The 14,306-nt window shown below is 53.4% G+C and overlaps 1 protein-coding gene across 1 annotated transcript in view; it reads right to left on the reverse strand.

Moving 5' to 3' along the window:
* Positions 1–14,306, reverse strand: part of LOC105484707 (calcium voltage-gated channel subunit alpha1 S) — a 74,839-nt gene that overhangs the window by 20,671 nt on the left and 39,862 nt on the right. Inside the window, exons 15-26 of the mRNA XM_011746558.2 lie at positions 13,622–13,715; positions 12,833–12,902; positions 10,330–10,462; positions 9,532–9,661; positions 9,196–9,255; positions 6,943–7,049; positions 6,285–6,372; positions 5,895–6,002; positions 2,621–2,673; positions 1,720–1,866; positions 1,043–1,244; positions 434–592 (exon numbers count right to left, since the gene is read on the reverse strand). Coding sequence (XP_011744860.2) covers positions 434–592; positions 1,043–1,244; positions 1,720–1,866; positions 2,621–2,673; positions 5,895–6,002; positions 6,285–6,372; positions 6,943–7,049; positions 9,196–9,255; positions 9,532–9,661; positions 10,330–10,462; positions 12,833–12,902; positions 13,622–13,715 — 1,351 coding nt within the window. The remainder of the gene's footprint in view (positions 1–433; positions 593–1,042; positions 1,245–1,719; positions 1,867–2,620; positions 2,674–5,894; positions 6,003–6,284; positions 6,373–6,942; positions 7,050–9,195; positions 9,256–9,531; positions 9,662–10,329; positions 10,463–12,832; positions 12,903–13,621; positions 13,716–14,306) is intronic.

Raw genomic sequence — 14,306 nt, forward strand, 5'->3', positions numbered from 1 at the left:
TAATTATGATATTGTCTATAAACGGTGCTCAACTCTCAAGAGAGACACCTGTTTTGCAAATACTAAATCCATTTTTCTTGGGACCAGAGCCAAGATTCCAGCCAACTCAACCATCCAGATTTGCAACAGCAGAAGAAAAACAGAGAAAGCACTTTCTACTTCCCACACTTTCTCTTCCTTCTGTGATAGCTATCTCCTGTTTGCAGAATTACCATACTATTTTTATGCTCGAATTACCTCCTTAATAAGCCATAAGTGCCTGGTGTCAAGGCCTGGGTGCAGTTCACTTCTGTATTCCATGTAGCGCCTCAGCACACAGTACACAGAACATGTCTGCTGGGGGGAATCCGGGCTATCCTGCCCTACTCACCCTGCACTACCCAAGGCCCAGGTCCCAATCTGATCAGACATTTGTCTCCTGGGGAGCCCTTACCTGCATGCCAAGGCAGATGGTGTTGAGCATGATGAGGGCAAACATCAGGTATTCAAAGTAGGAGGAGGTGACAACGTACCACACCTGGTACTGGTATGGGTTTTTGGGAATGTAGCACCTCAGTGGGCGGGCCTTCAGGGCGTACTGTACACATTGGCGCTGCAACACACACAACAGGACAGGTCAGCACCAAGAGGCCCCTCCCTCCCTCTCCACACCCACATCCATGGGCTTGACGGGCAAGTCAGGAGCAGCTGTGGCCAGAGGCTGTGGCTGAGGACTCTGCACTGTTTAGGGGAAGAATCTTGTTGGGCTCTTGGGTTCCCCTTGAGTTATCACAGCCCATTCCCATGGGTGCTCTAGACTAGCCTGGGGGTCTGAAGGGCTTCCTTTCTCTGGGCATCATGAGGTTCCACGAGAAGACCCACTCTACCAACTTGTATTGCTTCAGGCTGGAGATAGGGTAGGGTGCATGGAGGCCAGGACTTGGCATCAAATGCGGTTCTGGGGTCACCCTTAGGCCTCTCTTCCCTGGCTGGACCTAGGGCTCGGGCCAGCAGGAGGTCTGCTGGAGCTCTGCCCTCCACCTCTGGCAGGTGGCCCAGGCACCTGGTTCTTGTCCAGCTCACAGTTCTTGTACTCAGTCTCTCCCTGCTCCTGGAAGGTGACAATGACGAAGCCCACGAAGATGTTCATCATGAAGAAAGCAATGAGGATGATGTAGATGATGAAGAAGATGGCCATCTCCACACGGTTGTTGTAGATGGGACCCACATCCTCCTCATTGGAGTCTATGGCCTTGTACAGCAGCCTGGGGGTGGGCAGAGAAGAGAGGACAGGCTGGGCGGGGTGACAAGGCAGAGAGTCAGGCTGGGAAGGATGGGCCTTATCCCACTGGCTGTGGCGAGCCAAGGGAGCCTTCTCAACAGTCAAGTTATGGGACAGGAGTTAGGACGGGGCCAGGAAAGACCAGACCCAACCCTGGAATGGCCCTGCCTTTCCAGAGGTTGCTCCATCTATCCCTAGTCAATCAGTATTAACAATCTGCCCTGTGGGCAGAGAGGCATACACCTATGGGGGACTGAGTACATTTTGTCAGAGCCCCCTGGTCAGGCCTACTTTGGAGTGACCAGTCAACATACCATCAAACCATCAGAGAGTTGGTGGGTTTGTTGGGCACCTGCCACAGATAGCAGTAGCACCATGGGGGCTGCAGAAGGGCAGGCTGGCTGCCTGGTCCTACCTGACCACGCCCATGAGGGACCTAGGCCCCAGCCCCCACTCACTGAGGCCATCCCTCGAAGGTGGAGACCGTGAAGAGGGACATCATGGCTGAGAGCACATTGTCGAAGTGGAAGTCACTGTGTACCCACTCACGGTGACGCAGCTCTATCTGCATGGGGTCCCCGTCCTTGTACACGTAGTAGTAGCCCCTGTGGCAGTGAGGCCCAGTCACTCCACAGGGCACGGCTGGGCTGCCTTGCCCCACCCACATCCTCTGGGCCCTGGGTGGGGGGTGTGCAGGAGAAATGAAGGTCTGGATCTGGGACCCGAGGGGACATCGCTGGGCAAGCCCGAGGAAAGGGGCCTCTGTGAGCATCCCTCTTAGGCCTAAAGGCTGAGCTTCCCCAGTTTCCAGCTTGAAGGGCCATCATCCACCAACACACAATCCCCTGCCCCGTGACTGTCCCGCAGTTCTCTGTGCCCCATGACTGTCCGACGGTGCTCCCTGCCCTGTGACCATCCCACAGGGCTCCCTGCCCTGTGACCCTCCCGCCGCGCTCTCTGCCAGTGACTGTCCCACCGTGCTCTCTGCCCGTGACTGTCCCACTGCTCTCCCTGCCCCGTGACTGTCCCACCGCTCTCCCTGCCCCGTGACTGTCCTGCAGTGCTCCCTGCCCCATGACCGTCCTGCCACGCTCTCTGCCCGTGACTATCCCGCCACTCTCCCTGCCCCGTGACTGTCCCACAGTGCTCCCTGCCCCATGACCATTCTGCCGTTCTCCCTGCCCCGTGACTGTCCCGCAGTACTCCCTGCATCATGACCATCCCACCGTGCTCCCTGCCCCGTGACCATCCCGCAGTGCTCCCTGCCCCGTGACCATCTCGCTGTGCTCCCTGCCCTGTGACTGTCCCACAGTGCTCCCTGCCCTGTCACCATCCCGCCGTGCTCCCTGCCCCGTGTACCTGCACTCCTCCTCTGTCATCTTGGACAAGTCGGTGCACCTGAAGAACTTCCCCTGCAGCCAGGAGAAAGAGGGAGGGAGGGAGGGAGGTATGTTGTCATGGAAACAGGATAGAAAAGTGGGCTCTGGGAGTGAACAGTGGAAGCGGGGAGGGAAGGCAAGCATCTGGAAAAAGGATCTCTTCCTCTCAGAGGCATGAACTCGCCCTTGGGGCAGGGCCCCAGAGCAGTCTCCTTTCTTCACCATCGTTCATTCCCACAGCTCGCCCAGGGCTTTCCCACCCAGCCTAGATGCTGCCAAGATCGAGAAGGCAGTGCCTCAGAGGGGCATTTACTGAGTGCCCCTGATGGGCTGAGGGGATGTACATGAGTGCAGCTCTGCCCCTGCCCCTCCATCAGGGAGCTGAGCCCCTCACATCCCGTACTGCTGCAGGAGGCCTTCTTTGGTCTCCCATTATGGAACGAGGAGGAGGGGCTGCCCACCTCCCACCACCATCCTCCTGCCAGTGGGGCAGGAGCCGCAGAGTTGGAGCCCAGCTGGGCTCTGATGACTCAACTTGTCTCAAAGTCAAGCGGGGTCCCATGTCCTAGCCCAAGGCCTGGGTAGGGGGGCTCTGTGCTCCTCTGCACTGACTTTGGCCAGAGCACTTGCTCCTTTTATCTGTGTCACAGATTGGACCCCTGAACAACATGTTTGAATGAAAGTAGTGGATACCTAGGTCTTTTTTTTTTTTTTTTTTAAGTTCGCTCTGTCACTTAGGCAAGAGTGCAGTGGTATGATCTCGGCTCACTGCAATCTCCGCCTCCCCGATTCAAGCAATTCTCCTGCCTCAGCCTCCTGAGTACCTGGGGTTACAGGTATGTGCCATCATGCCCAGCTAATTTTTGTATTTTTAGTGAGAAGGGGTTTCACCATGTTGGCCAGGCTGGTTTTGAACTGCCAACCTCAAGTGATCTGCCCACCTCAGCTTCCCAAAGTGTTGGGATTACAGGTGTGAGCCACCATGCCCAGCAGGGTGGCTAGGTCTTAAGGAGGCTAAATCAGGCTTGAGATCCACGGATTCTGGTGCAGTTCCTTCAAAGACTCAGATAGGGAAACTGCCTCGGCCAAGGACACAGCACTAGCTAAAGACACAGCTGGACCTTGCCTCCCACTGCCCCTGCCGCACAGGTCTGCGCTGTTCCTACTACATGCCCTTTTTATAGTTGCTGGAGCAGAGGGTGAAGGTGAGGCAGGTGGTACTGGGGGGTAAGCAGGGAGTGGATAGAGCTGCCGCTGGGCAGATCCTGGGCACTTAACATCAAATGCACAATTTACTATGGGAAGCAAAGCTTGACTCTCTGCTATAACGTGGAATGCACGTGGCAAGCTTCCACGGAGTCAAATGCAACATCAAATGCCAATTGGCAGTGTTATGCTTCTAGGACTTCCTGGAAGGCAGGAGCTGGGGGGTCTTTTAATGACAGACTAAAGCATGGCGAGAGTTGGGTGTTGACAGGCAATTGCTCTTGCTTGTCTGGAAGGGACGTGGAAGCCAGAGGAAGGGCAGCGGCTCATTCATTCCTTCAGGGAGCGTGTCTGGTGGGCCTCCTCTGCACTAGCCCCTGGGCAGGGGGCCAGACGAAGGGATGAGGCAGACACAGACTCTGCCCTCAGGGGATTCTGGGGACCCAAGCCTGGCAGAGGAAGGGGCTGGGGGGCAGGAGGTGGACAGCCCTCAGCTGGGCCAGGGGGAGAAGGCCACATGCAGCTGGCAGAGTGGCCAGACACAATAAATACTCCCATCCCTCCCATCCCTCCAGGACAGGGACCGACAAGACCTGTTACCCCCGAAGGTCCTCTGGGAGCTTCACGCTGCTGTTTCTCTCATAGCCTGTTCCCTGCCCTCTGGGAGGATTTGGCTTGTAAGGCCCTCAGCTCTAGCAGAGGCCCTGGCTCATGTATGGAACACATGCTCCGTACATGTTTGTTGAATGAATGAATGATTGTAAGATGATGCCATTGCCTGTCTAAGACTGACTGAGGTTATGTAATCATGACTTTGAAAGATTGTGCTTTGGTGGTAGGAGGAGCAGCTGGGTCATGCAGAAAGTGTCAAAGGTGTTGGTGTATATTCAGAAATCAATTTCTCTGTCCTGCCAATGATCTGAGGGCCAGAGACATCTGGAAATCAGGGTTCTGCGGGAGGGACATCTTTATAGGGCTGATTCCTAGAGAGGAACTGAATAGCTGTATTCCCCTAAGAAAGTGAGAAAAGAATAAGGTTGGCTCCAGATGTGAGATGATGAACTCTCAGCCTTAGGAGCTCCCGGTAGATGTGGATGATGCCAGACATACCAGCAGGGAAGATGGGCTGCCACAGCCCAGCTGCACTGATGGAGGCGGAGTGTGGGTCTGGGATAGGGCATATGCTTGGCACAGACAGGCCTGGCAGGATGGGAGGAAGTGGGCAAGGGTGGGAAGGGAGAGGAATGGCTGCAGGGCTCTGGGAGGAGGGTCCTCCCTCCCCAAGGAGAAGCCATGCAGGGGCAGGGAGAGAGCAGATACAATGGCACAATGGCAGTGGTGGTCAGCAGAACCACAGAGGCCCAGAATGGATATCACTGAGGAAACAGGATCTGGACTTGCCATATATTAGCCTCAAAACTCTGTGCATTCAACTGAAGCAAATTCACTTTGAGTCTCAACGTGTTGTGTTGCTTGTGTATTTAATTTTTTGAAGAGCTTAAGATAGTTGTTGTCAGGTTTTCATTTTAGCTCATTGATCTCTTAAAGCTATTGACCATCATTGAAAGACGGCTGCCTCTTAAAAGTTTGATTTAGGAGAGTTGTATTTATAGACTGAAGTTTCATAGTCAAATTTAGAAGATGGACATCAAACTAACCGTTTTCTTGTTTTGTTTGATAGAATTCTAAGTGCATGACAATAGCTTTAAGAGATGGTGCTTGAATTGTATTTTAACTTCAACTCAATAGACACATGACCCTCTGCTACCATTTCAGTAGTGTTAGAAGCCCATTGACTGTTTCTGAGATTATCATCGGGCTGCTTTTGTGGAACTCAAGGTGCTATTTAAATGTAATGATGCCTTACTAGTTTTCTGCAGACTTACGTGTTTGGTGTGGTGAAGACCTATTTTTCAAAATAAAATATTCTCGTATGAAAAACTGCATTCAAAGACATCTGTTTTCACAATTTGGGGCTCCTTTTGCTTGAGAGTGGGCACCAGGGCTGGGAGTGGGAGCGGGAGCTGCTTGCGCAGGCAGGGCCTCACCTTGAAGAGCTGGACGCCGATGCAGGCAAACATGAACTGTAGGAGGGTAGTGACCAGCACGATGTTCCCGATGGTGCTGATGGCCACGAACATGCACTGCACCACGTGCTGGGGAAAGAGGGGCCAATGGGGGCTGGGGGTGCACTCACTGTAACCCCGCTAACCCAGCTGAGGAAACCTCAGGAGTGCAAGACTTGCTGCCTCCTGATGAGTTGGAGGCGGGGAGAGGCTGGTGGGGAGGCACGGCTACCCCAGCCTCATCCTCCCCCCTATCTGGCCAGGGAGATGGGACAGGGGTCCCAGCCATGGCTGGGCTGAAGTTTCTGGAGTCAGGAGGCCCCTGTAACCCTCCCATCCCTCTCCGGGGCTCATGCCCAGGCCCTCTCTCACCTTCAACCCCTTGGCTCTGTTGATGGCTCTGAGTGGTCGGAGCACCCTCAGAACCCTCAGGATCTTCACCACGGAGATGGCGCTGGACCTGGGGGGGTGGCAATGGTGCGGGGGCTGAGGGCAGCCTGTTCCAGCCAGCCCGGTCTGCAGTGGAGCCTCTAGTCGTACCCCGCCCTCCACACCAGCTGCCTTTCTGCCTGCAAACCCTCCCATCTTCCCCTTCCCTTTCCTCCAGTTGTGAGAGTGTGCCCTACTCCAGGGCACAGCCACCCCTGCTGTCTGGACTGTGTTCTCATGGGTGTGTTGTGAAGCAGAATACAGCCTTCCCCTGTGGGTGGCTAGAGGCTCCATCCCTCCCATCAGACAATGAGCACCCTGAAGGCAGGGGTTGTGCTCCCCGCAGGGTGGGGGAGGGAGGGACCACTTCCTCCTCTCTGCATCCCCTGCCAGTCTCCAGAACAGAGTGCTGCCCACTTCGCTGGTGGCAACTCACACTCCAGCTGGTGACAACCCACAGGACCCCAGCCCCCATCAGAGGCCCTGAGAGACCCTCCTCTTGTGGCAGGGGCCCACCAACATGGGTGGGCCTCCCATTACAAAGCCCTGGCACAGAGTAGAGAGTGGCCAGTGCCCAGGGCTGGTCTTTGACGCTGCTCACTCAAGTCCCATGGAGATGAGGGACACGGCCACCACCAGCAGGTCCAGCATGTTGAAGTAATTGCGGCAGAAGGAACCTTTGTGCAGGAAGGCTCCATAGGTCGTCATCTGGGGAGACAGAGGCAGCAGCCTGGGTGGAGGAGCTTGGGGAATAGGCCTGTCTCCCACAGACATGGGCTTCTCGCCTCTGCTCAGGAGAGCACTTACTGAGGCATAATCTTCCAGAAATCTCTATATTTCACTCAACTCGTTGCAGTGGCCTAAATGCATTTCCTATCTCTGCTCACAGTGTTGAAGTTTGGGGACTTCCCATGGGCAGCTGGGCCAGAAGTCTTTTTCTTCACATGCCATAGGGAACCCTGGGTCTCCTTTCCCAGGGGGCCACAGAGTGGGAGGCCCTGGCCCCACTGTCTCCTTTGTGACACAAAATTTCTCCTCCTTCCTGGAAAGCTTTTTGGGCAATCCCTTCTGCCTGGTGGCTTGCTGAATCAGGCTGAACAAGCCCTCCAAGACTTCAGGGGTCCTGGGCCTTCTCTCCTCCTTCTCCATCTCCTTCCCAGCACCTGCCTTCTTGCTCCCCTCTCAGTTTCTTTGATATATTCTCTAATAATCTCCCAGGCCTTTGCACAAATGCATTATGCCCTTAAAATCAAACGGGGCTGAAACCTTTCCCAGCATTGAAGGACCTATATGATTTTGTCTTAATTTGCCTTCTCAGACTCAGCACCCAGGCCTCCCTGTATGTGCAATATATCCCAGCCCAAAGGGGCCACTTTGTCCTCTCTGGCAATGTCTCCAAATCTTCTTATAATGCACTTGCTACCGTCTGTCCTAGGCTGCTCTAGCTATCTCTACCCAGTGAAGGCCTGTCCAACTTCAGGGTCTGTTCAGGGTCTGGCTCTCATGCCCCAAACTCCACAAACTTCTTGACCTTGAGGAAGCCACCATCTCCCTCTACTCAATTCCTTCAATAGTAGAGGCCCTGAAATAAGGTACTGTCCTGATTTCACACCACAGCCTGCTCCGAACCTATTCCTGGGGCTTGGCTAGCCTCTCCTCTCTTAGTTTGTGAATGTACACACTAGGGCTACTGGATTTCAGTTACAGACGGATCCTCCCTCTGCCCACAGAGCCCACCACCCCCAGGATGGCTGGAACCCCATGCATCTGTGTTGGGAATGGGTGAGCAGTGATGTGCTGTGGGTAAGGTGTGGAAAAGGCGTGATGGGGCGAGCTGCCAGGAATCCAGCTCAGGGCAGCGGTCACTTCTCTGGGGACTCTTTAAGGAAAAGGCCTTTCCAGTTGCTGGTAACAGAGGTCTAGGGACAACAAATCACACAGCTCCCCAGCTCTGCTCATGTTTTTTTTTTTTTTTTTTTTTTTTTTTTTGAGATGGAGTCTCTCTCGTCACCCAGGCTGGAGTGCAGTGGCACGATCTCAGCTCATTGCAACCTCCGCCTCCTGGGGTTCGAGTGATTCTCCTGCCTCAGCCTCCTGAGTGGTTGAATTACAGGCACCCGCTACTACGCCTGGCTAATTTTTGTACTTTTAGTAGAGACGGGGTTTCGCCATGTTGGCCAGGTTGGTCTCAAACTCTTGACCTCAGGTGATCCGCCCACCTTGGCCTCCCAAAGTGCTGGGATTACAGGCGTGAGTCACTGCGCCCGGCCACCAGGTCTGCTTTTAAGCTAACTGTATGGAAGAAAAATGCTAGAGTTTTTCTTCAGGCGTGGTGGCTCACGTCTGTAATCCCAGCACTTTGGGAGGCTGAGGCGGGCAAATCACAAGGTCAGGATATCAAGACCGTCCTGGCCAACGTGGTGAAACCCTGTCTCTGCTAAAAATACAAAAAATTAGCTGGATGTGGTGGCATGCGCCTGTAGTCCCAGCTACTTGAGAGGCTGAGGCAGGAGAATTGCTTGAACCCAGGAGGCGGAGGTTGCAGTGAGCTGAGATAGCGCCACTGCACTCCAGCCTGGTGACAGAGCGAGACTACGTCTAAAAAGAAAAATGCCTGAGGCTTCAAGACATGGGCTACACTCTGTGGATAGGGGAGCCACAGGCTGGCTGGGCTTCACTCTCCAGCCCACCACCCAGACACCTGTGGGTCTGCCCGGTGTGCTGGGTCCCGTGAGTCTTTCCTGCCACTCTCCACCTCTCTTCCACTTCTCTCCAGCCCCTGAGTTCGGTGTGTGTAAGCTGGAACCACATCAGGGATACTCCCTCCCCAGGGCTGCCCCACAGCCTCACTTACCTTGAGGACAATCTCCACAGTGAAGACAGAGGTGAACCCGATGTCAAAGTGTTTAAGGATCTAGGGACAGGGCAGGGAAGGGAGCAGCCAGTGAGAGGAGGAAGGGGCAAAAGTATCATCATCAGCAGCAACACTAAAGCAGGCAGTCAGAGCCAGTCTGTGCCCCAGCCTGTGCCATTCAGAAGGAGTGGAGTGGGCAGTCCTAGCCCTGAGAAATTGAACTCTAAGAAACTCTGATGCCTGTCGCCACATAGAGGATACAGCTGAACCCTGGGCACCAGGCTGAGGCTGGAGGGGGCAGGGGTGCTGAGCAGCAGAGAGGGTGAGGCCCATCACCTGATTCCTCATGGAATCAGCCCGGATGGGGTCTTCCGCAGCCAGTGCAGCGCTGCTGAGCAGGATAAAGAGCAGGATGAAGTTGGTGAACCAGGTGGCATTGACGATGCGGTGACACAGGACACGGATCCTGGTGGGGCGAGTTAGGGAGGGCAGGGGAGCTGTGAGCTGCTGGAGGCTCTGGCCTCATCAGCCTCCATCCTGTGGAGGGACACGGGACATACCTCCTGCTCCTCCCCGGCCAGTAGAGAAGTGCAGCCCTGCACCTGCGGCGTCCTCTGGCTGGACACACAGGGGGCCCTAACCCCTCATTCTGTTTCTAAAGCCTTAGTTCTGCCTCCCAGCCAAGCCCCTCCCACCACCTGCCCCTTCCTGTGATTATGGCACCACCCTGAGGTTTCCCATCAGATGAAAATGGGACAGGCTGGTCTCTAGCCATGAGGCAGACAGATGAAACATAGAGACTATGACCTGTGTGTAGTTTAAAGGTGTAAAATAATGAAGCCCATAGAAACTATAGCTTCCCTTGCTCTCTCCCCCTTGTCCTGTCTAAAGCTATTCTTTCAGAAAGGAATCAATAAACAGGTCCCTCTTAGGTGTAAATAACTGATAAGGTTTAAAGCATTACTTTTCCCAGATATACTAGCATTTTAAACAGGGCCCAAGACTTTAAGCTAAAACACTGAGTTTCTCATAGTATAACTGTAGGCATGGAGAGTCAGATGGGGGTTTTTACTAGGGCAGGGAAGCAGATGAGAGCCTCATCAATCACCCCCACAGCAGCCAAGGGGCACCTACTTATTGGTGGGGCTGAAAATGAAGAAGGAACTGGCTTCTGGAATGGGCACGGCCTTCTCTTTCAGCTGCAGCTCAGCCAGGGGGCGTGGACGGGGGCTCAGTGGGATCTCGGGCTCATCTTCCTCGTCATCCCCTGTGGGGAGAGAAGGAGGAATTAGGGGTGTCTTCCCATGCTTTGCTATGCCCGTGGCTTCTGTGCTCAGAGCCCTCCTAGGAGCCCCTGCAGCTGGTAAGCAAGGTGGTACTGGGCTGACTTAGGACCCTAGGGCTTTGGCAGAGTTCAGCCTGGGCATCTCCTTTTCTTCACAGTGAGCAGATTTGAGCTGTCAAGGGTAGGTAAGGGAGGCTCACAACCTTCCAGAAGTGGGGCTAGGAGCAAGCCCAAGTAACTCTGTGGCTGCATCTTTTGTCTCAAGGCTCAGTCCACACCGCCTCAAATATCCATAGGCTGGGGGATGGAGTGGGGAACCCTGCTTCAGAAGAGGAGACCTGGGTCCTAGTTCCGGCTCTGCGTCTAACTTGCTGTGCAGTGCTGGGAAGGTCTGTGTCCTTCGTCAGCATCAGCTTTCCAATTTGTGAAACCGACAAGGGGCAGGAGGGTTGTTGAAATAAAAGGACTCTGTGATCCTCTCCTGGACTAGGATTTTAAAAATAGTAACTTCACAGAGAAGCTTCCAGCATGGAAAAAAGCAATCAGAATTTCTTGAGCTTCACCCAGTCCCCAGGACCACACCAGGTACAGGGGATGGGAGCAGGGGATAGAGGAAGAGACAGACATTCCAAGCACATTCACTGGGTCTCATGACCACGTGAGGAAGTTGAGTACCTGAAATCCTCAGCTCCCAGGGTGGGAGAATCCTGTGATCAGACGGTGGGGGGACTACAAAGCTGGGGTTTCTCTTGGTTCCCTCCCCTGACAGCTACCTCTTCCCTACCCCTATTGGCCCCTGGCAGAGGCCTTGAGGGAAGCCAAGAGCTACTGGATTCTACTGTCTCCATCATGGCCACCTGTAGGGGTTCTCAAACCCACCAAGTCACATTCCAATTTTTCTGTTCCCCCGAGAAGCTAAAACTCTTATTCCTCAGAATGAGTGGCCTAACTTGACAGTTCCTGTCTTGCCCAGCCTGCCACAGACCCCAGAGACACATTTCATGCTTAATCACAGAGACCGTTAATTCTTAGAGTTAGCGTATTTGCATCCTTCCCCCACCTTCTTACTTCCTCTGCCTATGTCCAGTTTAATTTCGTTGCACATATCTTTTGCTGTAAGCCATTTCAAACTACTTTTAGAAAGAAGCAGGATATAAACACATTCAGTTCCCTTGGTAAGACTCTCTTCCTGCTGCCCAGCCCACACCCCCTCTACCCCTCCCTTCCTCATTTCTTTGCAGCCCCTTCCCTTTCCCTGACCTCAGATTTCCTATCAGCCACCATCTCACCTGCACACTAGTCACTCCCATCTAATAGGTGGTAACTGTTAGATGAAACAACTCAAAATGAGTTATTCTAAAACACAAATATTCATTGCTGGTGGATATTTGAAGAAATTTCATTAGTCTTACTTGTACCAGCTCCCTTCTCCCCATACTTCACTTTGCAAACTTCTTTCATGCATTCATTCATTAATTCAATTTATTGAGGCCTCCTCTGAGCCAAACACTGTGCTGTGTGGAACACAAAAGTCCCCCTGGAGCTTAGAGTCACCAGAGCAAACAGATGTTAATCAGCTGATTCCATAAGTAGACATAAAAGTAGCTGATCAGCTGATGGGACAAGTAGACCTAAAATTGACCCACTGACCTGGTGATCCAAAGGACCCAGGACTCAGAGAGTTCTTGGACCCCAGGGCTCTGCCAGGTGGCCTGGTAAGATTAATCCAGCCTGGTTCTGCTTGTCCTCTTCTTGGTCCAGATAAATGGAATTTCTGCAGCAGTCACTGGCTATTTGCATTTATAAGATGTTTGTGGTTTATCCACGGTTGTTTCTTATCCATGGTCCCCCTACCCCACCATTGTCTCCTCCTCTTGAACTTACCCACACTGCCTGTCATGGTTCTATTCATCCCTGTATCCTTCCGGCCCCCAGTCCTACTGGACACTGGATAGTGAGTAATCTGCCTCATTACTACATAGATAGGTATATCCTCATGTATGATCCATGACTGCATGACTGGCAGGCAAGACTTGTATACCCACGCACTCAATAAATACTTGCTGAGTTACATGAAATAACATGAGTTATTGAGTACCCATGGCACTCAATAAATACTTGCTGAGTTACATGAAAATAAAATGTATGGGTTTTTCTGTTGTGTGCATTGTTGGGAGAGACAAGCTGGCAGATGGCTTATTTGCACAGAAGGGATGTCTCCGGTGTTCTGATCTCCACATGGAGGGGTCCAGGTAGGGACACACAAGAGACTGCCCACGGGGAGAATCAGGGACCGGCACACCCCTACTTTACCCCAGCACCCTGCTCCAGTCCAGTCTCCAGCATCCTCACCTGGGAAGTCAGCTGAGGGATAGGGATCCTTCACCTCATTGACATTAGATTCAAACTCATCAATTTTCAGCTGTAGGAAGGAACACAATGACTATAACAATGAAAAAGAAGTTGCGGTTTCCCCTCAGTGAGCATATACTGGAGAGCCTGTTAGCGTTCAGCTCACTTAATCATCCCTACAGGATAAGGGACAGGGAATATTATGATCGCCCCCATTTTACAAATGAGAGGCCAGGCCCAGCAAGGCCAGACAATCTGCACAAGCTCCCACAGGGCAAGGCCTGAGCCCGCCCTAGCCTGTCTGACTCTATCTTCACACACCCACTGCTTGGTTCTCCAGAAGAGAGTTGAGTTTCCCAGGCCAGGACCTCCAGCCCCTCTGGGCCCGGTTCCCTGACTTTTTGAACTCCAGTTCCTCAGTTTTCAGGAATGGTGAGCAGAGCCAGATGGGAACAAGCAGGGTGGGGCTAGCAGTGGTGGAAGCTGGTCTGGGGCTCTCAGTGGAACAGTGGGTGTTAAGGAGAGGAGGTACCTCCTTGGTCTGGCGTGGGAAGCTGCTACGCTGGGGAAGTCTGGTTCTCAGATTGGGAAGTCTGTGCTTCTCAGTGCAGGAGTCCCTGGAGATGGCTTCGCTGGCTCTCCCTCCAGTCAGACACGGGGAGATGCCTTCACCTGGCTGATAACTCTCCCACCTCCCCAACCTATCCCACCTGTACTCTGTGGTACGAGGGGAACCATGGGACTGGAAGAGCCCCCAGCCTGCCTCTAACATCCCCACGAGGTGCTCACCTTGGCAGTGGTGGGGATGCCTTCACCCTTGGGTTTCTGCTCCAGCTTCTTGGCCATCGTGGACTTCTCCTCCTCTGACTTGTCTGGGAGACCCCTGAGTTAGAAAACCCAAAGTGGAAGCCAAACCAGAAAGTTCTCAGGGGTCTGCTGAGCCTGACAACACCCTCAGGAGGATCCCACACCAAGGGCTGGGATCTGTAGGAGGAGTGGCATCAGCCCCCAGATGGGAAGTGCAGTGGGCTCAGGCAACTCCTTTCTCTATGGTGAGTGGGCCCGACACACAGCATGGGCCCATGGCTACCTGTGGCTCACTGGTCAGCCATGTTTAATGTTGGTTGATAGTGAATGGGTGGAATGTGGCTTTGTACTGTGTTTATACAAGATTCACAGAGTGGAAGCCCAAGATGTGGTTTGGGCTCACAAACATCTCATAAACATTCACAGAGTGGAAGCCCAGAGTGGTTTGCCCAAGATGGCTCCAACTCTTTAGAAATGTCTGAACTCCATTGCTGGTCCCTCTTTTTCCATCTTGCCTCCACAGGAACGGGTGTCCCATTCCTGTAGGCATGGGCATTGGAAGAAGCGGGACTCTGTCTAGAACCTAGGTACTCAAAGCATAATCCTCCAACCAGCAGCATGGGCACCACCTGGAAGCCTGTTCGATGTAGAACTACGACCCTGCCCT

Source organism: Macaca nemestrina, chromosome 1, assembly GCF_043159975.1.
Source record: "Macaca nemestrina isolate mMacNem1 chromosome 1, mMacNem.hap1, whole genome shotgun sequence".
Lineage (NCBI taxonomy): Eukaryota > Metazoa > Chordata > Mammalia > Primates > Cercopithecidae > Macaca > Macaca nemestrina.